We start from the raw sequence: 23,065 nt of genomic DNA, 5'->3' as shown, positions 1-23,065 counted from the left end.
TTCTATGTAAATGGAATTGTAATAAACTCTTAACAAATCTGTAAGCTTGGCCATTTAAACATTTTTTTGTAATTCACTGAGAGTTTGTTGTTTTCTGCTGATGCTATCATAAAAGTTTTTGGAAGCAACTGTGATATAAAATCTCAACACAAACATGGAAAAGACTCTGACAAGTAGAGAGAGATTTCTGATAACTATAAAATCACAATATTTAACAAGATTTAAATCAACTTTATTAGTAATTTGTTCAAGTACACCCTTTATAAATAGAATTAACATATTTACCTTTTTCTCCTTAGCTGATCTATCCTGAAATCAGAAACTATCACTAAATATTCTTATTTTCATGGCAATGGAGGTATTTGGAAAAATTTATTAAGAATCTGTTCTCCTTATGACACAACACATTGGAAAACATTGGTTATGTTTCCAGAACTTTGACTGGAATGTCATATTTGAGAATGAGCATAGAATTAGAAATGACTGGACAGTTTTATGGAACTAGGAATTAACTTTATGGAGCAAATTAAGACCTGCCTTCGTCCATTTAGAGTTGCTATGAAGGAATACTTGAGGCTGGGTAATTCATATATAAAATAGAATTATTTGGCTCACAATTCTGCGGGCCGTACAAGGAGCATAGTGCCAACTTCAGCTACTGATAGGGGCTTCAGCTTGCTTCAGTCATAGCAGCAGGTTAGCGGAGCTGTCATGTGCAGTGATCACATGGTAAGAAAGGAAGCAAGAGAGAAGCAGGGAGATGCCAGGCTCTTTTTAATAACCAGTCATCAAGGAAACAAAGAATGTGAGAATTCATCCATTACCATGAGAATTCCCTCCCTTGACCCATGCACCTCCATTCTGTTTCACCTCCAACATTTCATTCAGCCTTCAACATGAGATTTGGACTGGCCCATCAAATCAAACTATAGAAAGTTTCTGAAGAAAAACTGGCCTGATATCTACTCACAGCTTTTCAGCCTTACTGGCTGAGAAGGAGGTCACTTTCTAGAAGGCCCAGGAAACTGAAAAATCTTTTTAGGACCTCTTTTGAGTACAGACGAATTTACCTAAATCTATGAATATTGCAGGTCAAGACAAACGGTATGTTCTTAGCATGATATCACAGCCTCTCCAGGCTACGATGTCTAATTAAAGATTAAAGTCTAATATGAGATTATTTATTAAAGGTCCTAACACATCCAAATTAAAAAGAGGTCAGTCACTATTTTTACTGCACTTATACTCAAGTCCTTATTCGATGACCTAGACTATTTTAACATTTAATGCATTTATAAAGCCACATTGAATAACATACAATACTGTAAAATGTTTTTATTTGTTTTCTAGTAACATTATTCAATGATGATATGAACATGATTAAAATTTCTTAAATGCTATATTAGGAATATATTTATTAGTTTACTATGTATTAAACCTTAGGTCATTAAAGTATTGGAATTTTGCAAAATCTTTAAGTGCTGGTAAGACATACACACCTCTAATTTGCACAATCTTGTGACAGCTTTAGTAAATACAGAAGAGAGATTGTATGAGATCTAAACATTTCTTTTGAACATTTTTCTGAATGAATCTATTACTTGATTGTTTCTCAGGCTGTAGATCATGGGGTTTAATAAAGGAATAATGACAGTGTAAAATAGAGACTCCATCATATCTTGGTCATCAGCCTGTGAGGAAGCAGAGCCCACATACATGGCGGCGAGGGGCCCATAGTATAAAGATACAGATAAGAGATGAGCTCCACAGGTGGAGACAGCTTTTTGCATCCCTTTGACAGACTTATTTTTTAAGATAATAAGGAGGACAAGTGTATAAGATATAAGAATAGTTCCAATGGTAAAAACTTGAATTGAACCTGCAAAAATAAAAACCATTAGAAAGTTAATAGAAGAATCGGTACAGGAAATCTTTAATAATGGGATAATGTCACAGTAAAAATGTTGTATTATGTTGGAATTACAGAAGGTTAATCTGAATAAAAAAATTTCATGGATTAAAGCATGAAGAAGGCCACCTAGAAATGACAAAACTAACAGCCGGATGCATAGTCCGTTGGTCATAATGACTGGATAAAGTAAAGGTTTGCAAATGGCTACATAGCGATCATATGCCATTGATGCCAAGAGAAAACATTCTGTGGTTACACCAATTGCAAAGGAAAAAAATTGTATCATGCATTCAGAGAGAGATATCATCTTACTCTTAGCTAAGAAGTTGATCAGCATCTTCGGAGTCACTGTGGATGATAACAAAGCATCCACAAAGGCCAAACTCCCAAGGAATAAGTACATTGGGATATGAAGGTGAGGGTCTTTCCAGATGATGACAATTAGACCAAGATTCCCCATGACGGTGATGAGATATACAACCAAGAATGCCAGGAACAGGGGTATTTTCCACTTTGGTTGATATAGAAATCCTGTGAGAACAAACTCTGTCAGCAATGTTGCATTTTCCTCTTCCATGTCCTCACTGCATGTCCTCTAAAAAATGAAATAAATGTAAAGGAACATTTGCAATGGAATTGTGAGTTGAAATTGGGGAAGAAGTGTTGAAATAAACTATGTAATTATCAGAGCCCTCTTAATTTTTTTTTTATCAGCACTCTAATTGATGCACCCTATATTTGAGCATTTAAATACATGGAAAAAATAATATATTTTGGTTTGAAAATTGTATAGGAATTAACACATTGAGATTTTAAAAGATGCATCATCTAAATGTACTAAATTTTTGTGAACTCTACTGAATGTAATAGGAAAACCTTCTGTCTGGGATATGGATGTAGGGTGAAGGAAAAAAGATATTTGAAAGGCCTGTATTAAAAATGGAATGAATGTAATGTGGAGAATCTCAAACTTTATTCTTCACATGATAAATATGCACCAAATATTTTAAAATGGGAAATGGCATAATATATAATATATATATTATATATACACATATGTATAATAATACATATACACATATATGTATATATATTTTTGGAGGCAGAGCTTTGCTCTTGTTGCCCAGGCTGGAGTGCAATGGCACGATCTCAGCTCCTCATAAAGTGCTGGGATTATAGGCGTGAGCCACTGCTCCCGGCCCAGTATATTTTTAAAATAGTATATTTTAAAAATTTAGTTCTTGGTAGTGTAAAAGTATGCTGCAGGAAGGAGAAGCTGATTCAGGAATCCTAATTAGAAACTTGATACTAAGGTCAAGGAGATCCCAAATTAGATTACACATGAGAATCATCTGGGAGACATTTGTTCATGAAAAATGCAGATTGTGAGGTTTTAATGTAGAAGTTGATTATTTCAGGAATGAGGTCTAGGAATCTGTATTTTGAAAATACCCTCAAGGTGATGGATATGCATGTGTGATATGATATTGGAAGGCATGGTAGGACAAATGAATAGATTCAAAAGAATTCAGAATGTAGAGTCTCTTAATTTCTGTGACATATTTGGTATGAAATACATCATCAGTGAAGGAGAGAGAAGTCACTTGGTGACCAGGTAGATGGATATTAAACAATGAGGATGAGAACTCAATTTGCTGACGAGTTTTTGGAGTGAGCATCACATCTGAGCAACTAGGTGAGATTCAATCAGTAATATGGGCCTATTCGAGCTTAATAGAAATAATTACTTGGAATCATTGTAGTATTTGATAGCATCATTAGGAATGATGCACAAAGTGACTGCACATTCTTTATAAGATGGCCAAGATCTAATTGTCTTTTTTGCCACCCATGTCTTGGGGGCTGTCCGAAGGTTACCTACTACTATACAAGCCAAAACAACTAGAAACTCATTTTCCCATTCTTCTTGCCTCTAGAGTGAAGAAACAATGATCTAGGATGGCAATGAAACACACTGGTCCTACATTTCGAATATGGGTAAAAGAAGAAAAAAAAAAGACAGGATCAAAAGTGGACTTTAGTTGTAAACTCAACCATGGCAGAAATACAATGAATCCACTGAATACATCCTTCATTTGACAGTCTGAGTTGTCAAATTATACCCAGAAGTGGGGATAAGAATACAAGAGTTAATTTTTAAGTGACTGACCTTAAGAGTTTTAGTCTAAGAAAGTGATTAATTAGAAAGAATGAGTATTTCTATCAGAATAATCTGAAATAATTCTTAGAATCACTATGATCAAAACCAGTTTCAATTGTTTAATGTCCTAGATCACCACAAGTTGTCATATAAAGTCATAATAAGGTTAACAAAAAAATAAAATATCATTAAAAGAACAATGTTGTCTTATAACTATTTATCCTATCCACATCATAGTCATGAAACTAAACTATAGAGATAAGCCAGTAATAGTTATCTAATTTCAGCCTGGCTATTTTGACAGCTTGTATACCCAATCTAAAATTATGGTAAGTTAACTAGCATTTTCAACATTTCTACAAAGCGTAATGAAAATTATAGATATTTTTTCTTACCCATATTTTGAAAGAAATTTAAGATATCCTCTAAAACCATTAGGCTTTCTAAAACAGAAAAAAATACAATTGCACAGGAATGCTGATAACACAGGTAGCAATTCATTGCATGTTCATTCTTTTTGGAGGCTTCTTTCTGCAAGCTCAGAAAACTACTGTTTACATAAATTTGGATTGAACAGAAGAGTCATTCAATTGTATAACTCTGTACTTTTGCCAGAAGATGATTGAATGGAAAACTGAAATTCTCATAAGAATGCCAAGGGATTCCCTATGGAACAAACTGAAGCTGTTCTAGTGTGTATTGTGGATTTGGACATATATGAAAAGTCCAGATTGTCCCCAGTGGCATTTAACTTCTGGAATCATAAACACTATTTCATGTGAACACTTCTAGTTTTAACAAATGAAATAATATTTTATATACTATTTACCGCCACAGATGACACTTCTGTCATGTTTGTATAAACTTTAGTTAAATGTGAAATTTACTCTTAGTGCTTTAATTAGTATAATCTTATCTGAGGTAATCAAAACATAATTTAATAAGGCCAAAGTTTCTGATTCCCTTTAGGAGACAAACCCAAATACAGTTGTCTTTCCCATGAAAATTGCAGCTCAAATTTTAGACATATACCTAGTTCCCCCATTTTGTGCTAAAATCTGATGGGAAATCTTATTAGACAAAGTCAATGGATGAAATAATGAAAAATAAAGACAAGGACTGCAGTGGGAAGTGCCCTGAATTTTTCTGACATAAAAAGAAACACGTAGACCAATGGAACAGAATAAAAAACCAGAAACAAATCCACACATCTACAGTGAATTCATTTTTTAACAAAGGTTCCAAGAACATACCTTGGGAAAAGACAGTCTCATCAATAAATGGTGCTGAGAAAACTAGATATCCATATGCAAAAGAATAAAACTAGACCCCTATCTCTCACCATATCCAAAAATAAAATCAAAATGAATAAAAAGCTTCAATCTAATACCTCTGACTATGAAAATTCTACAAGAAAACATTGAGGGAAGTTTCCAGGACATTGTTCTGGGCAAAGATTTCTTGAGCAATACCCTACAAGAATAGACAACCAAAGAAGACATGGACAAATGGGATTACATCAAGTTAAAAAGCTTCTGCACAACAAAGGATACAATCAACAAAATGAAGAGACAACCCACAGAATGGGAGAAAATAGTTGTAAACTACTCACCTGACAATGGATTAATAACCAGAATATATAAGGAACTCAAACCCCTTTATAGGAAAGAATCTAATAATCTGATCAAATACAGGGTAAAAGATTTGAAGAGACGTTTCTCAAAAGAAGACATACAAATGGTAAGCAGGCATATGAAAAGGTGGTCAACATCCCTGATCATCAGAGAAATGCAAATCAAAATGGCCTGGCATCTAGTGCCTGCCGTTTTTCCAGGCACACAGTGCAAGCTGTCAGTGGATCTACCATCCTGGCATCTGGAGGACAGTGGCCCTCTTCTCATAGCTCCACTAGGCAGTGCCCCAGTGGGAACTCTATGTGAGGGCTCCAACCTCACATTTCCCCTTCCCACAGCCTTAGTAGAGGTTCTCCGTGAGGTCTCTGCCCCTACAGCAGACTTATTCCTGAACATCCAGGTGTTTCCATGCATCCTCTGAAATCTAGGCAGAGGTTCCCAAATTCTTGTCTTCTGCACACCCACAGGCCACAGGAAAGCCATCAAAACCTGGGGCTTGCACCCTTTGAAGCAACGACTCAAGTTATACCTTGACCCCTTTTAGCTATGACTGGAGCTGGAGCAGCTAGGGTGCAGGGTGCCAAGTCCCAGGGCTGCACAGAACAGAGGGGCCCTGGGCCCAGCCCATGAAACCACTTTCCCTCCTAGACTTCTTGGCCTGTGATGGGAGGAGCTGCCATGAAGATCTCAGAAATGCCCTGCTGACATTTTCTGTATTGTCTTGGCTATTAATATTTGGATCCTTGTTACTCATGCAAATTTCTGCAACAGGTTTAAATTTCTCCCCAGAAAATGGGTTTTTCTTCTCTGCCACATGGCCAGGCTACACATTTTCCAGACTTTTATGCTCTGCTTCCCTTTTAAAGATAAGTTCAAGTTTCAGAAAATCTCTCTGTTCACACATATAATCATACAGTTTTAGAAACAACCAGGTAACAAAACATCTTTAATCCTTTGTTGCTTAGAAATTTCTTCTGCCAGATACCCTAAATCATCTCTCTCAAGTTCAAAGTTCCACAGATCTCTAGGATCTCAAGGGAAAATCGCCATCAGTCACTTTGCTAAAGCATAGCAAGAGTGACCTTTAGTCCAGTTCCTAATAAGTTTCTCATCTCCATCTGACTACCTCGGCCTGGATTTCATTGTCCACATCACTAAGAGCATTTTGGTCAAAACCATTCAACAAGTCTCTAGGAAATTCCAAACTTTCCTTCATCTTACTGTCTTCTTCTGAGTCCTCCAAACTGTTACAACCTCTTCCTGTTACCCAGTTTCAAAGTTGCTTCCTCATTTTCAGGTATCTTTATAGCAGTGCCCCACTCTTCTGGTACTAATTTTCTGTATTAGTTCATTCTCACACTGCTATAAAGAACTACCCAAGACTGAGTACTTTATGAAGAAAAGAGATTTAATTGACTCACAATTCCATAGGCTGTACAGGAAGCATGGTTAGGAGGCCCCAGGAAACTTACAATCTTGGAAGAAAGTGAAGGGGAAGCAAGCAAGTCTTACCATGGCAGAGAAGGAGAGAGAGTGAGCAAAGAGAGAAGTGCCACACACTTTTAAATCACTAGGTCTCATGAGAACTCAGTCACTATCACAAGAACACTAAGGGGGAAATCCACTCCCAGGATCCAATCACCTCCTATCAGGCCCCTTCCCTGACACATGAAGATTACAATTTGATATGAGATTTGGGAGAGAACACAGAAACACAGAGCCAAACCATATCAATAAATAACACAGGAGTCACTGAAAACTCTTCAGAAGGGTGCACTGACATTACACAACATTAAATTATATTGCTGTGTACTTGTGTAACATAATGCTGGCAATAATGAGAAGGATGAAGAAAGAGATTTAAGGCATTCGAAGTGTAGCATCACTAGGATATTGCAAGGCATTCAGAATGTAGTATCACTAGAGTTCAAATATTTAGTCCCGTATTTGATGGGAAAGTAGTATTCACTGAAGGAAAATGGAGTCTCTTTATGAGTAGATAGATCGTCATCCAAAATAGAGACTGAGAATTCAGATGCATTGACAAGCGTGTGTTGTGAACATGCCTTGAACATCGAGACTAGCTGGTTAGTATTAGTAATATACTACTACTAGAGCAACAGAAATAAAAAAATAAGTTGGGTGTCATTGGAGTAGATGAGGGCATAGTTATGAATTACTCATCAGAGAGTATACTGAGAAAAGAGAAGTATAGAAAGAAAAAAAATGATGGTAGAATGACCTAATTTTCTTTGGATATAGTAATAGGATTGCTAGTAATAGTATCACTGGGTCAAATGGCAGTTCTGTTTCAAGTTCTTTGAAAAAATTACAGACTGCTTTCCACAGTGGCTGAAGTAATTTACATTCCCACCAACAGTATATATATGTTCCCTTTCTCTGCAGCCTCTCCAACATCTGTTTTGTTGGTTTTTTTTAACTTTTTTTTTGACTGGTGTGAGATGGTGTCTCATTGTGGTTTTGATTTGCATTTCTCTGATGACTAGTGATAATGAGTATTTTTTCATGTTTGTTGACCACTTGTGTATCTTCTTTTAAGAAGTGTCTATTCATGTTTGCTCATTTGTTAATGGGGTTATTTATTTATTTATTCTGGTTGAATTTTTTAAGATCCTTATAGATTGTAGATATTAGACCTTTGTTGGATACATAGTTTGCAAGTATTTTCTCCCTTCATGTAGGTTGCTTTTAAACTCTACTGATAGTTTCTTTTGCTGTGCAAAAGTTCTTTCATTATGTCCCACTTGTCAATTTTTGTTTTTGTTGAAGTTGATTTTGTGGACTTAACAAAAAATTCTTTACCAAGGCCAACATCAAGAGGGGTATTTCCTAGGGCTTCTTCTAGGATATTTATAGTATGAAGTCTTACATTTAAAAATTTAATCCACCTTGAGTAAGTTTTTGTATATGTTGAAAGGTAAGGGTTCAGTTTTGTTCTTCTGCTTCAGGCTAGCCAGTTATCCTATCACCATTTATTGACTATGGAATTCTTTAACCACTGCATGTTTATGTTGAACTTGAAAGTCAGATGGTTGTAAGTGTGTGAGTATCTTTCTGAGTTTTCTCCTCTTTTCCATTGGTCTATGTGTCTAATTTTGTACAAGTACTATGCTGGCTTAATGAAAATCACTGTGTGTAGAAATTAAGCAATTTTTAATGGCTTTAGTGAGAGCAATTTTCCTTAAGTAATAGAATAAACGTCATCAAATAAGAAGTGAATGGGAAACAAGTAGCACAACAGTGAGGGAATGAGATAGAGTACTCAAAGAAATGTGAACACTTAGCATTTGTCTGCTGCTCACAAACTAATTTAATATTTTTTCTCCTATAGAATAAAGAAAAGTTTTCAAGAGAAAAGATAGACAGATTGAGAGGAGATACGAGGAAGATGTTGAGAGGAGAAAAGGGACAGTAAAAGCAGAAATGGAGATTTGTGTGGGTGAAATAAAACAGGAAGGAGGAAGGAAAGATAGGTAGAGAATAATGAAGTCATAGACGGGTAAGTGCAAAAAAGACAAGCCACAAGATAGAAAGAGAGGAAGTATCGGAGATTCATTAAGGCAAAACAGAGGCAAAGACTCAGAAGTTTCGTTTGGATGTGTGCATTGACTCTAGTATTTAACAATACCAGCTAGAGCTCTGAGAGTCTTTTATTTTCTTTTATAAAAAATTCAAAGTTTATTTTTCCTGTGGAATTTGTGTATGATAGTCATTGACTTGAACTTTTACTCACAAATTTCCCACCGTTCATGAAAATATTGAAACTGAAAGTTTAGTTCATATTTAAATTTTGATCTTCCTTTGTTATTAAAGTAATTAAAACTAAATTTCTCAAGAAACCATGATGGTTTTGAGAGCACTTCATTCTCCATCAGTATTTTTTAATAGCAGAAAGAAATCAGTCAAAGACTGAATCCTGATACAGATAATATAAAGAACAAATTGCAGTAATTCCATTCTTAAGTAAACTTTTACGTGGAAAACATTTCCTTCCACAAATCACGAAATAATGAAATCCTAAATCCTAAATCACAAAATAATGAAAAATTTTCAGAAGTTTTTACTGGAGCCCTTTTAAATTTATAAATGCTGAATAAATTAGGAAAAGTATTTTTCTGATACATACATACATGTATTACTATTCATATAAAATGCTGAATAAAAATATATGTATCTGTACATACTGCTATGTATATTTATGTGTATATATATAAAATATTTAAATTATTGTCAGAAGTTATAGAGAAGTTAATGTTTAATAGACAGATCTTAAAATTTTAATCAGAATGTGTGATTACACAGAATGTACATTTATATTAGAATCATCAGAAAGGTTTCTTGTATAAGAACCATAATGAAAGAAAAGTTTAAACTGAGCTTTAAAGCATATACCATTCTACTTAACCAGAACTATCTTACAACGTCATTATAGTTGGGATATAGTTGGAAAATCATTATAAAAACTCATTTATCAAGAATTTTGCTTATCTATATTTTAATTGTGATAATAAAACATGAAGATTATTTACTCTTTTAATCATTTTAATCATGATAATAAAACATGAAGATTATTTACTCTTTTTTAATTTGTCTGTAATTTTAGCATGCTATATCAAATCTAAAATTATTATGAATTACATTGCATTTTAAACTTTATTTAAAAAGAATAACAGATATAAAATCATTTCTCTTTTACCAATATCATAAGAAATTATGGAGCTCCTTTGAAAGTGTTTGGCTGTCTAAAGCAGAGAAAAATACATAATAGAACAGAACTGATAGTAACACAGGTAGCGATTCTTTGTACACTGATTCATTTTGGAGGCTTAATTTCCAATCTCAGAAAAATGTTGACATAAACTTGGCTCTATGTCGGTTCAACACAAGGGTTCATCAGTTGTGTATATCCACTGTGCCGGGACAGGAGGGTGTAGAGAACTGGAACATCCCTAAGAGCACCTTAGGGTTCCATGTAGGACAAAAGGAAGATCTGCAACTGGGTATTGTGGATTTAGATGTGTATAAGAAATGCATATCATCCTACAGTGTACTATGGACTTCAGAATCATAAATATTAAGTCACTGTAAGCCAATTCTTGCTTTTAACAATTGAAATTACACTTTATGCCACTATTATCCACAACACATGACACTTCTGACATTTTATACAAACTTCAGTTTATAAAATTGGATGCTGTGAATGCTGTGATCAGTATAATGCTATCTCAGCTAGTAAAAATATGGTTTTAATAACCCAAAGATCTAGATTCCCTTCAGAAGCCAACTCCAAGTAAAATTGTGCTCCTCATGCAAACTGAATGTCAAATTCCAGACATATATCTTCCAGGCAAACTTATATCTGAAGAGAAATAAGGAGTTTTACTAGAAAAAGTTCAGGGGGAAGAAAAAGGCAAAATAAAGACAATCTGGCAGTGTATTGCCTCTTAGTTGGCGCTGTCACTATGTCTTCGTAATGTCATTCTATCATCCTATTCAATTAGTATATATATTTTTTCCAGAGTCCAGGTGTAAGTCTTTGACTGACAACTCCAACTGCTCCTTCTCTCTATGGAACTGCCCACTGGGATCTTCTTGCCTTCTACCCACATGGAGTCAATTATCAAGACAGAGGAATTATAAGCGAGAAAGAGTTTAATCGTCATAGAGCTGGCTAAGTGGGAGACTAGAGTTTTATTATTACTCAAACAGCCTCTCCAAAAATTCAGAGGCTAGTATTTTTCAAAGACAGTTGTTAGTTTTTAAAGATAGTTGATCGCTTTAAAGACAGTTGTTGAGCAGGGGCAAGGAAATGGAAAATGCTCATTGGTTGGTTTAGGGATGAAATTATAGGGAGTCAAAGCTGTCCTCTTGAGGTGAGTCCAGAGGAGCCGGTTTATAAGTCAGAGTGGTGCCTGCTGGTTCATCAGAATACAAGGTCTAAAATTATACCTCGAACACCAAACTCAGATTTGACAATAGTAATGATATCCATAGGAGTAATTGGACAGGTTAGGAATCCCGTGTCTTCCGGCTGCATAACTCTTGAGCTATAGTTTCTAATCTTGTAATAATTTGTTAGTTTTCCAATGTGGTGTGGTCCCCAAGGAAGGAGGGGGTTTGTTTTTAGTAAGGACAGTTATGCTCTTTGTTTCAAAGTCAAACTTAAATTAAATTTCTCTCAAAATTAGTTTGGCTTACACCCATGAATGAAGAAAGGCAGCTTGGATATTAGAAGCACTGTCTAATTATCCTATGTCAAATTCACTGTCATGATTTTCTCATGTGATAGTCATAGGTGGGTAAGTGTAAAAAGACAAGCCACAAAACAGGGAGAGAGGAAGTATCAGAGATGTACTAAGGCAAAATAGAGGGAAGGGCTCAGAAGCTTATGTTGAAACTGTGCATTAACTCTGGTGTTCATGAATACCACAGAGCGCTCTTTTCATTTTCTTTAAAAAAAAATTCAAAGTTCATTTTCCTATGCAATTTGTGTATGACAAAGAGAGACTTTGAGTATAATTTTTGTCCATAAATTTTCCGCTGTTCATGAACGTATCAGCATTTTCTGAAAGTTTACTCCATATTTAAATGTTGCTTTATCTTTGTTATTACAGTCATTAAAACTAAATTTCTCAAGAAATATTGCTGATTTGAGAACACTTTCTTCTCTGTCAGGTTTTTTCTTTGATTATTTTTAGCAGAATCAACTAAGACAAAGACTGGATCCAAAAACAAACATCGTAATAAATATAGGACAAGTTATTCTACTTGTAAAATTTTATAAGACAATCCCATGCAATCCCAAATTACAAAATAATGAAAAACTCTAAAATTCAATTTGTTTCAGGGTGCTTTTAAAAGCATAAATGCTAGTAAGGTTAGAGAAGTACATTTTCTGAATATTTTCTGAGATATATGCATAGATATACTATAATTATTGCTAGTATTACTATGTGTATCTAAAATGTTCAATATGAAAAATGGGTACTTCTATGGATTTTATTATTTATATGTTTATGTACCTTATATATGAAATAATCAATGAAATTATTGAGAGAAGTATAGAGGAGAAAATATTTAATTGACAGATCCTAAAAGTTTTCATTGGAGAATGTGATTATACAGAATGAAACTACATCACAACCATTGGAAAAGTTTCTTACATAACAATCACAATGAATTGAAGATTTAAACCCTGCTTTAATAATTTTAACTTTCTAATTAGCCAGAACTTATAACATCATTATAGTCAGGTTAAAAAGATAATACATTATCATTTAAAATTTAAAAATTTATTTTATAGGTGTTTTGGTTAGTAAGATTTTAGCCATAATAATGAGATATCAAGATTCTTCACTCTTTTTGTTCCCAACAATCTTGGCATGCTGCAAACCAAATACAAAATTATTATATATTAAATAGCATTTTAAAATTTCTTTAAAAATAATAATGGATATGATATAACAATTTTCCTCTTACTAATTTCATAAGAAATTACAGAGATCCTTTAAAGTATTAGGCTTTCTAAAGCAGAGAAAAATACATAATAGAACAGATCTGATAATAACACAGGCAACAATTCTATGCACACTGATGCATTTTGGAGGCTTCATTTCCAATCTCCGAAAAATACTGTTTATAAAAATTTGCTTTCAACACAAGTGTTGACCAATATTGTATATCTGTTTTCACCAGGAGAGAAAGACGTAGAGAACTGAAATTCCCCTAAGAGCATCTTAGGATTCCCTGTAGGACAAAGTGAAAATCTTCAAATGGGTATTGTGGATTTAGATATGTATGAGAAATACAGATTATCCTACAGGATACTGCAGAGTTTAGAACCATAGACATTAAGTCACTGTACCCAGTTTGGGTTTTAACAATTGAAATTACACTTTATGCCACAATTATCCACAACACGTAACACTTCAGACATTATATGCAAACTTCAGTTTCTACATAAAATTGGATGCTCTGAATGCTGTGATTAATATAGTCTCATCAGAGCTGGTGAAGACATGATTTTAATAAGGTCAAAGATCTAGGTTCCCTTCTGAAGCCAACCCCAAGTAAATTTGTAAAATTGTCCTCATTCAAACTGCAGCTCAAACTCCAGACATATATCTAACTTCCAGGTGAGCTGAAATCTGATGAGAAGTGTTAATAGGCCAATGTCTGGGGGAGGAATAAAGAAAAGCAAAGACAATCTTGCAATGCATTGCCACCTAGTTGGTGGTGTCACTACAGCTTCATACTGGCATTCTATCTTTCTATCCAATTAGTTTATATATAATTTCTAGAAAGTCTAGGTGTAGATCATTGACTGACTTAACTCAAACTGCTCCCTCTCTCTATGGAACCACCCAATGAGATCTTTTTGCCTGACACCTGGATAGAGCCCATTAGCAAGACAGAGGAATTGCAATAGAGAGTTTAATCCATATAGAGCTGGCTAAATGGGGGATTAGATTCAAGTTTTATTATTGCTCAAATCACCTTTTCCAAAAATTCAGAGGCTAGGGTTTTTTAAACACAGGTCGTTGGGCAGGGGTCTACGGAATGAGTAAAGCTGACTGGTTGGGATGAGGATAAAATCTTAGGGGCTGAAGCTGTCTTCTTGTGAATCCTGTGTGGGGATCTCAAAACTAGAGGAGTCCTTTTACCATTCTGGGTGGTGCCAGCTGACTTATCAGAATTCAGGATCTATAAAACACCTGGAACACCAATCTTAGATTTCACAATAGAAATATTATCTCTAGGAGCAATTAGGAAGGTTACAAATCTGTGGCCTCTAGTTGCATGATCAGGAGCCATAATTTCTAATTTTGTGATAATCTGAGTTTTACAAAGGTGGTAGGATTCACAAGCAAGGAGGAAGTTTGCTTTGAGGAGAGACTCTTACCATATTTGTTTCAAAGTCAAACTATAAATTCCTTCCAGAGGTGGTTGAACCTACACTCGGGAATGCAGAAGGGCAGCTTGGAGATGAGAAGCACTGCCTGATTTTCTTATTGCAGATTCACTGTCATAATATTCCTATGTGAGATTTTTCTGTCATCGTTTTTGCAAAGGTGGTTTCAACTACATTTCACTCTATCATACTCCACCTTATAACTCTGAGTCTACTAAGCCTTTTGCTCAGTTACATTTTTACCCATTAAAATAAAGGAAACTAGATAAATGCCTTATAAAGTCACTTCCTCAGATCAACTAGGCCTGCCTTCTTTAACCACCTTTACACCTTGGTCAAAATCTGAGCTCAGAGCAATGGAGAAAAATATCTCTGTCCCAAGCAAAAGTGCCAGAAGTTTTCTGTGGAATTTCGAATTCTTGCAGGATCATATAACCCAGGACTCCCTGATCTTTATCAATTTAATAACATGGTACTGTAAGCTGGTTAATCCTATAGCTGAAGCCAAACATGAAGTGCCTAAAATAGATAGCAAAGATCCAACAACTCAGTCTTCCAGAAAAGGAACAAAACGGGGTGGGAAAATAACAAATAATCCTCCAGCATCCATTCCCCAAGTATTCCTTCAAAAATTCACTCGTCTGACATGTAATCTTATAAACAAAACAGGAGGAACTAATCTCTGACTATAAGGCAAGATCAGAAGTGTGATTTGTAGAACATTCTGGTCAATTCATGTTGAGTTCAGCATAGAAAATACTCGTCCTATTCATCAGTGGGATCCACCTTCAACTCATTAACCTAATTACAAAACAAAAGCTATGTTGAGAAGCTGATGATCTACCAAATTAATACCCCAAAATATATTTCAGTAGAAAATTATAGTGCATCCGCTATTAAATTCAAGCTCTGTCTGTTGTCTTTGAGTTTTATTATCTACCTATAAATTGTCTTTTTCATGAAGCCCTATGAGCTTGGTGTGGGCAACTTGATATAAAGTTCAGAGGACAATCTTCATACATGCAGCTGAGTGGGCTGCTAAAAAGCTCACCAAAATATCCAATAACATAATCAGAGACATTCAGACTGCAAAACAGAAAAATCAACAATTGCAACTGCCATTTTATTCCATCATCAAAAAATGCTTTGAGCTTAAAATCTAAAAATCTTCTCTACTAACTGCCCTTTGGGCTCAGATACTAAGTTTACAGATTGTTATAACCATTAACCTTTTTTTTTTTTTTTTTTCCTGAGACAGTCTTGCTCTGTTGCCCAGGCTGGAGTGCAGTGGCACGATCTCAGCTCACTGCAACCTCAGCCTCCTGGGTTCAAGCAATTCATCTGCTTCAGCCTCACAAGAAGCTGGGATTGCAGGCACCTGCCACCACTCCCAGCTAATTTCTTGTATTTTTAGTAGAGACAGGTTTCACCATATTGGCGAGGCTGGTCTGGAACTCCTGACCTCAACTGATGCATCCACCTTGGCCTCCCAAAGTGCTGGGATTAGAGGCGTGAGCCACCATGTCTGGCCTATAACCATTAACTTTTTATTTGTTTTATTTCGTTCATGGGCACTTTGGCTGTGGAGTAATTCCAAGTCCCTTGATGTTTTCCTCATGAGGGTCATCATTGTAATCTTCCTGGTATGCTGGTATGCTGTATTTTCCCAAGAGTCTGAAATGCAAATTCACAGCCATCGCAGTTATCAGATTTTCTCCATACGACTAAAATGGCATAAACAAAGTGTCCAATAAAAGAAACACTGCTTTAAGAGACTAGAAATTGTAACTTTTGAGACTAGAAGTTGTAACTTATGCTGAGACAAAGACAACCAGCTCTGGTGAGGAGAAAGTGCTCCGTGTGCCTGAGTGTTGGTCAATATCCCATAATTGAGAAGTGAAACAAAAGGGAGAAAATAGTTAAAATAATAAAATTGAAGTACATTAGGCTGAGGTGGCTCCAGCAAAGTGGGCTTCTACCTAAGCACGCAGAAACCCAACTCATTGTAAATGGTAAAACAAAAGTTAGCTTTTTCTTTTTCTTTATACTTCAAGTTCTGGGATACATGTGCAGATCGTGCAGGTTGTTACACATGTATACATGTACCATGGTGGTTTGCTGCACCCATCAACCCATCATACAGGTTTTAAGCCCCACATGCATTAGGTGTTTGTCCTAACACTCTCCCTCCCCTTCCCTCCACCCCCTGACAGGCCCTGGTGTATGACGTTCACCTCCCTGTGCCCATGTGTTCCCATTGTTCAACTCCCATTTATAAGTGAGAACGTGTGGTGTTTAGTTTTCTGTTCCTGTGTTAGTTTGCTGAGAATAATGGTTTCCAGCTTCATCCATGTCCCTGCAAAGAACATGAACTCATTCTTTTTTATGGCTGCATAGTATCCCATGGTGTATATGTGCCACATTTTCTTTATCCAGTCTGTCATTAGTGGGCCTCTGGGTTGGTTTGAAGTGCTTGCTATTGTGAATACTGCTGCAATAAACATATGTCTTCATGTGTCTTTATAACAGAATGATAGCTAAGTCTTTGGGTATATACTTAATAATGGGATTACTGGGTCAAATGGTATTTCCGGTTTCAGATCCTTGAGGAATAACCACACTGTCTTCTACAATGGTTAACTAATTACATGCCCACCAACAGTGTAAAAGCATTCCCATTTCTCCACATCCTCTCCAGCATCTGTGGTTTCCTGACTTCTTAATGATCGCCATTCTAATGATGTGAGGTGGTATCTCCTTGTGGTTTTGATGTGCATTTCTCTAATGACCAGTGATGATGAGCTTTTTTTCATATGTTTGTTGGTTGCATAAATGTCTTCTTTTGAGAAGTGTCTGTTCATATCCTTCACCCGTGTTTTGATGGGGTGGTTTGTTTTTCTCTTGCAAATTTGTTTAAGTTCCTTGTAGATGCTGGATCTTAGCCCTTTGTCAGATGGAGAGATTGCAAAAATTTTCACCCTTTCTGTCGGTTGCCTGTTCACTCTGATGATAGGTTCTTAACAAAAGTTTACTTTAACCAATCAGAAACGATCAACTCACCTCTAAGTAGGAACTTCCTACTGGAATAATCCAAATAATACTACTGCTCCACTTTAGCCACAAAAGTTTCTTTTTGCCTTACCTCCACATTAAATCAATAAAAGCCTTTCTCTCCTCTCATGTATACATAAGTGTACGTATACATATATATTGACACCTAAAATACACACACACATATTTATATATATATCATTGCTACCTGATTTTATTTATTTATTTAAATAAATAAATATATATTTATTTTAATAAATAAATTTATTTATTTAAATAAATAAATATATATAAAATCAGGTAGCAATGATGATCCAACAAAAGAAATTGTAGGAATTGAAAAAAACAATCTGACAGCAAAATGGGGAAATAAATGAGTGTAAGAAGTGTGGAGGAAATAACTAGAGGTTTGCAAAACAACATGTGAGTAATTTTTAGGGTAAGGGCCTTGGTATCAGTGACAAAGTGAAATGAATTTCAGTGTCGAAAGACAAAGGGCAGAGTGGAATGGTAGATGGATGACTCACATACGTCAAGAGTATGAAGTGAAAAGAAAGTTAACAAGGACTTTTTGAAGCAGAAAATATCCAGACTCTTCCTCATTTTCATTATTTTTCTTCCCAATCACTGGACACTATGATGTCATGTCAACTTAAAATTCTTTGAACTTTGGTGATACAGATTTAAAGTCCCTGGTTGTCAACAACACATTCCAATAACCATGTAACATCACTGACTTTTAAAACCTTAGTAGGTTCATTTATTTTTTCTAGGAAGATTAAGACCCTTTTCTTCCTACTATGTCATTTATCTTTTCTTTTCTATGACTATTTCAAATTAAGTTCTGTTTATTAATTTAATTTTCTGATTTAGGGAAGCTTTTCAGATTGAAAATGCAATCACAGCTGCTAAGTCCCTTAGAAGCCATCTTAGAAAGTTAAAGGCTGCATGCTTCTTACTCATACAAGCACACAGAGTTAACAGCATCCTCTTGCCCTCTTGCACATTGGCAGTGCCTTCACTGTTAACCCCATCTCATTTTGTCCTCACTGCATTTCCATTTCTGTTACTTTATTTGATATGTGAGTTGACTTCCTACAAGAAGTGAAATTCACTCTTTTGCAGTAAGTGGGCTGAAAGACCTCTCGATGGTTAGTAGAATTCTTGGATCTACCTGTCTTCCCCTAGACACAAATCAACCTTCACTATGAAGATAAATGTGATAGACATCTCGGGTCATACAGTTGTATTAGTATCAAAAACATCATACTTAAGTGCTTAACAGATGAACTAGACTATTTTGAATTTGGTGTATTTATGAGACACATTGATTAACATGCCATACTGTATAATATTTTATTTGCTTTATGCTATCATTATTCTATTATGAACAGTTGACTAAAATTTCTCAAATGCTTTTGAATAACAGTGGAATATTTTAATTAGTTAAATAGGTACTATTATCATAGGTCATTAAAGTGCTGGGACAGTTATAATTGCACAATCCTTTAATGCTGGCAAAACATAGGTACCTCCAATTTGCACAATTTTGTGACTATTTTAGTAAATAGAAAAGAGAAATGAGTAAGAGATCTAAACATCATTTCTTTTGACCATTTTTGTGAGTGAATCTATTACTTGCTTATTTCTCAGGCTGTAGATAATGGGATTTAATAAAGGAACTATGACAGTGTAAAATAGAGACTCCATCATATCTTGGTCATCAGCCTGTGGTGAAGCAGAGCCCACATACATGAAGGCGAGGGGGCTATAGTATAAAGATACAGATAAGAGATGAGCTCCACAGGTGGAGACGGCTTTTCTTATACCTTTCACAGACCTCTTTTTCAAGATTGTATAGAGGACAAATGTATAAGATATAAGAACAGTCCCAATGGTGAAAACTTGTATTGAACCTGAGAAAATAAAAACCATGAGAAAATTAATAGAAGAATCAGTACAGGAAATTTTTAACAATGGGATAATGTCACAGTAAAAGTGATGTATTATGTTGGAATTACAGAAGGTTAATCTGTAAAAAAAACCTTCATGAATTACAGCATGAAGAAGGCCACCTAGAAATGACAAGACTAATAGCCGGATGCATAGTCTGTTGGTCATAATGACTGGATAAAGTAAAGGTTTGCATATGGCTACATAGCGATCATATGCCATTGTTGCCAAGAGAAAACATTCTGTGGTTACACCAATTGCAAAGGAAAAAAATTGTATCTTGCATTCAGAGAGAGATATCATCTTACTCTTAGCTAAGAAGTTGATCAGCATCTTCGGAGTCACTGTGGATGATAACAAAGCATCCACAAAAGCCAAATTCCCAAGGAGTAGGTACATTGGGATATGAAGGTGAGGGTCTTTCCAGATGACAGCAATCAGGCCAAGATTCCCCATGATGGTGATGAGATATATGACCAAGAATGCCAGGAACAGGGGTATTTTCCACTGTGGTTGATATAAAAATCCTGTGAGAACAAACTCTGTCAGCAACGTTGCATTTTCCTCTTCCATGTCCTCACTGCATGTCCTCTAAAATAAAATGCAACAAATGAAAGGGAACATTTGCAATGGCATTACGAGTTGTTAATTGGGGAAGAGGTGTTGTAATGAAGTGTGCAATTATCAGAGCCCTCTTAATTTTTTGATCATTATTATAAATAAGAAATCCTATATTTAAGGTGTTAATGAAATGAAAAAATCATATATTATTGTTTGAAAATTGGGTAGTAATATGCATTCTCTGGATTCACTAAATTTATGTGCATACTCTTGAATGTGGTAGAACAATCTTGTGTCTGGTACATGAATGGAGGTCCTGGAGAAAAGGTTTTTGAAAGGTCTGAATAAAAATCAATGAAATAAACGCCATGTGAAGAATCTTACACTTTTTCATAATATAACTATGTACCAAATACTTTAAGATGGGAAATAGCATCCTAAAACAGTTTCTAAATTTTTTGATAGTGTAGAAAATATGCTGCAGGATGGGGAAATTGGACTAAGGGGTACTAATTAGAAACTTGTTACTAAGGTCCCAGCAATCCCAAATCAAATCACAAATGAAAATTATCTGGAAAGTGTTTTATGAAAAATATAGATTGTGAGATTTTAATGTAGAAATTGATTATTTCAGAAATGAGTTCTAGAAATCTGTCTCTAAAAATACCCTCAAGGTGATTCAAATGAGTGCTAGGTGTCTAGTCCATGTGTCCATGTGTGATATTACATTGGAAGAAATGGTAAGACAAAGAAATAGATTCCAAAGAATTCAGAATGTAGATTCTCTAGTATTCTATGACATATTTGGTGGGAAACAAAAGGTAATAAAGGAGGCAAGAGTCACTTGGTGACTGGGTAGTTGGTCATTGAATATTGAGGATGGGAACTCAGATGTGCTAGCAAGTTCTTGGAGTGAGCATCCTGCAGCCAACTAGGTAAATCCAATCAGTAATATAAGCCTGTTAGAGCTTAACAGAAATAATTACTTGAAATTATTGTGGTAGTCAAAGGCACAGTTAAGAATGATGTATCCATTGGAGAGTAACAAATAAACAAAAAGAGTGGCAAGAAAATCAACTGGAGCAAGTTATGTTAAAGAGGTAACAAAGTGGACATATGTCCCGTAAATAGCCAAGATGTGATCTTTTTTTGCCATCCATTTCTTGGCAGCTGTCAGAGGATACCTACTGCTCTACAAGCCAAAAGAGCTAGAAACTCATTTTCCCATTCTTCTTCCTTGTAGAGTAAAGGGACACGATCTAGGATGGCAAATGAAACACACTGATCTTACATTTGGAATATGGAGACAGAGAGAGAAAGATTTTTGATTCAAAAGTAGCCACGGCAGAATTACCAAGACTCTTCTTAATGCAACTTCTATTTACATCAATAACATTTACAGTGTGAGCTATGAAATTATTGTCCAATGTGGGTGTAAGGATACAGGAATTTATCTGTAGGTGACTCACATTAAAAGTTTTAATCAGAGAATGTGGCGAATTAAAACGAATGGATATTTATATCAGAATAATTCCAAGAAATAATTCTAAGAATCATTATGATCTGAACCTTTAAACCAAGTTTTAATTGTTTAATGACCTAGGTCATATAAAGTTATTATAACAAGATTAACAAGATAATACAGTATCATTAAAGGAACAAATCAGTCTTATAACTATGTACCCTATCCATACTATAGTCGTAAAACTGAAATCTAAAGACAGTACAGTAATAGTTATTCAACTTCCTTCAGGCTATTTTAATAGCTTGTATACCTGATCTAAAATTTCAATCAATTAAACAGCATTGCAACATTTCTATAAAGCATAATGAAAATTAAAAAAATTATTTCCTCCTTACCCCTATTTTTGAAAGAAATTGTGGATATCCTTTAAACGTGTTACACTGTATAAAACAGAAAAAAAAAATCACAGTAGCACCACGATGTTAATAGCACTGGTAGCATTTCACTGCATATTCATTCTTTTTAGACACTTCATTTCCCAAGTTTAGAAAACTTTTGGTTATAAAAATTTGGTTTGAGCACATGAGTGATCCAATTGTGCAGCTGGGTATTTTTTCCAGAAGATGAAGGAGTGAAAAACTGAAGTTCTCATAAGATTGCCAGAGGACTCCCTGTAGAACAGATTGAAGCGATTCTAGTGGGCATTGTGAATTCAGACACATACGAGAATCCAGGTTGGCCCAAAGGTCATTAAAGACTTCCAGAACCATAAGCATCATTTCATTGTAGATACTTCTACTTTTAACAATTGAAATAACACTTTATGCCACTATTTACCACCACAGATGACACTTCTGCCATATTTGTTCAAACTTTAGTATATATGTGAAATTTACTCTTAGGGCTTTGATTAGTATGGTCTTATCTGATGTAATCAAAGCATAATTTTAATAAGACCAAAATTTTAGATTCAATTCAGGAGCCAAAACCAAACAGAGTTGTGTTCCCCATTCAAATTTCAACTTACATTTTCAACTTAGACATATACCAAGTTCCTCCATTTGTAGCTAAAATCTGATGGGAAATTTCACTAGGAAGAGGACAAGGGAGGAGCCAATATAAAACAAAGCCAGGGACTGCAGTGGAAGGTGCCCTAATTCTGTGCTTCTCAAATGATAATGCCTATGACTTTCCTAGAGATCCTGTCAAAATGCAGATTCTCTTCCAGTAGTTCTTGTGTGGGTCTCTCAGGTGCCTTTATTTCTAACAAAGTGATAACTGTGGACATTTGCCATCCAACAGGCCTTCATCATGGGAGGACCTAGATTATCAAAGAGCCTTGAGCATTGGAAAACAATAAATAGTAAATGTGGCTGGTTTGAAAAGAGAGAAGCAA

General features: G+C 35.3%; 2 protein-coding genes across 3 annotated transcripts; both read right to left on the bottom strand.

Annotated features, from left to right (window-relative positions):
- Positions 1 to 1,465: 1,465 nt before the first annotated feature.
- LOC140708541 (olfactory receptor 5H14-like) lies at positions 1,466 to 2,578 on the bottom strand. Its single transcript, XM_073009606.1, has one exon. It carries the CDS (start codon positions 2,487 to 2,489, stop codon positions 1,560 to 1,562), a length of 930 nt encoding a protein of 309 aa, XP_072865707.1. The 5' UTR covers positions 2,490 to 2,578; the 3' UTR covers positions 1,466 to 1,559.
- A 16,705-nt stretch (positions 2,579 to 19,283) lies between these two features.
- Positions 19,284 to 22,713, bottom strand: LOC103228484 (olfactory receptor 5H14). Of its 2 annotated transcripts, XM_038002594.2 has the most exons (2): positions 22,706 to 22,713; positions 19,284 to 20,223 (listed from the first exon to the last, which is right to left on the bottom strand). In XM_038002594.2, exons 1-2 carry the CDS (start codon positions 22,711 to 22,713, stop codon positions 19,284 to 19,286), a joined length of 948 nt encoding a protein of 315 aa, XP_037858522.2. The 2 variants fall into 2 exon arrangements, with proteins under 2 accessions (XP_037858522.2, XP_037858523.2); XM_038002595.2 differs by lacking the exon at positions 22,706 to 22,713 and having other exon boundaries at positions 19,284 to 20,267.
- Positions 22,714 to 23,065: the final 352 nt, after the last annotated feature.

This window comes from Chlorocebus sabaeus, chromosome 22 (assembly GCF_047675955.1).
Source record: "Chlorocebus sabaeus isolate Y175 chromosome 22, mChlSab1.0.hap1, whole genome shotgun sequence".
Lineage (NCBI taxonomy): Eukaryota > Metazoa > Chordata > Mammalia > Primates > Cercopithecidae > Chlorocebus > Chlorocebus sabaeus.
This window is presented reverse-complemented; position numbering and strand designations above follow the sequence as displayed.

Excerpts from the sequence above, each read along its gene's own strand:
- LOC140708541 (XM_073009606.1), bottom strand. The coding sequence starts at position 2,489 with ATGGAAGAGGAAAATGCAACATTGCTGACAGAGTTTGTTCTCACAGGA.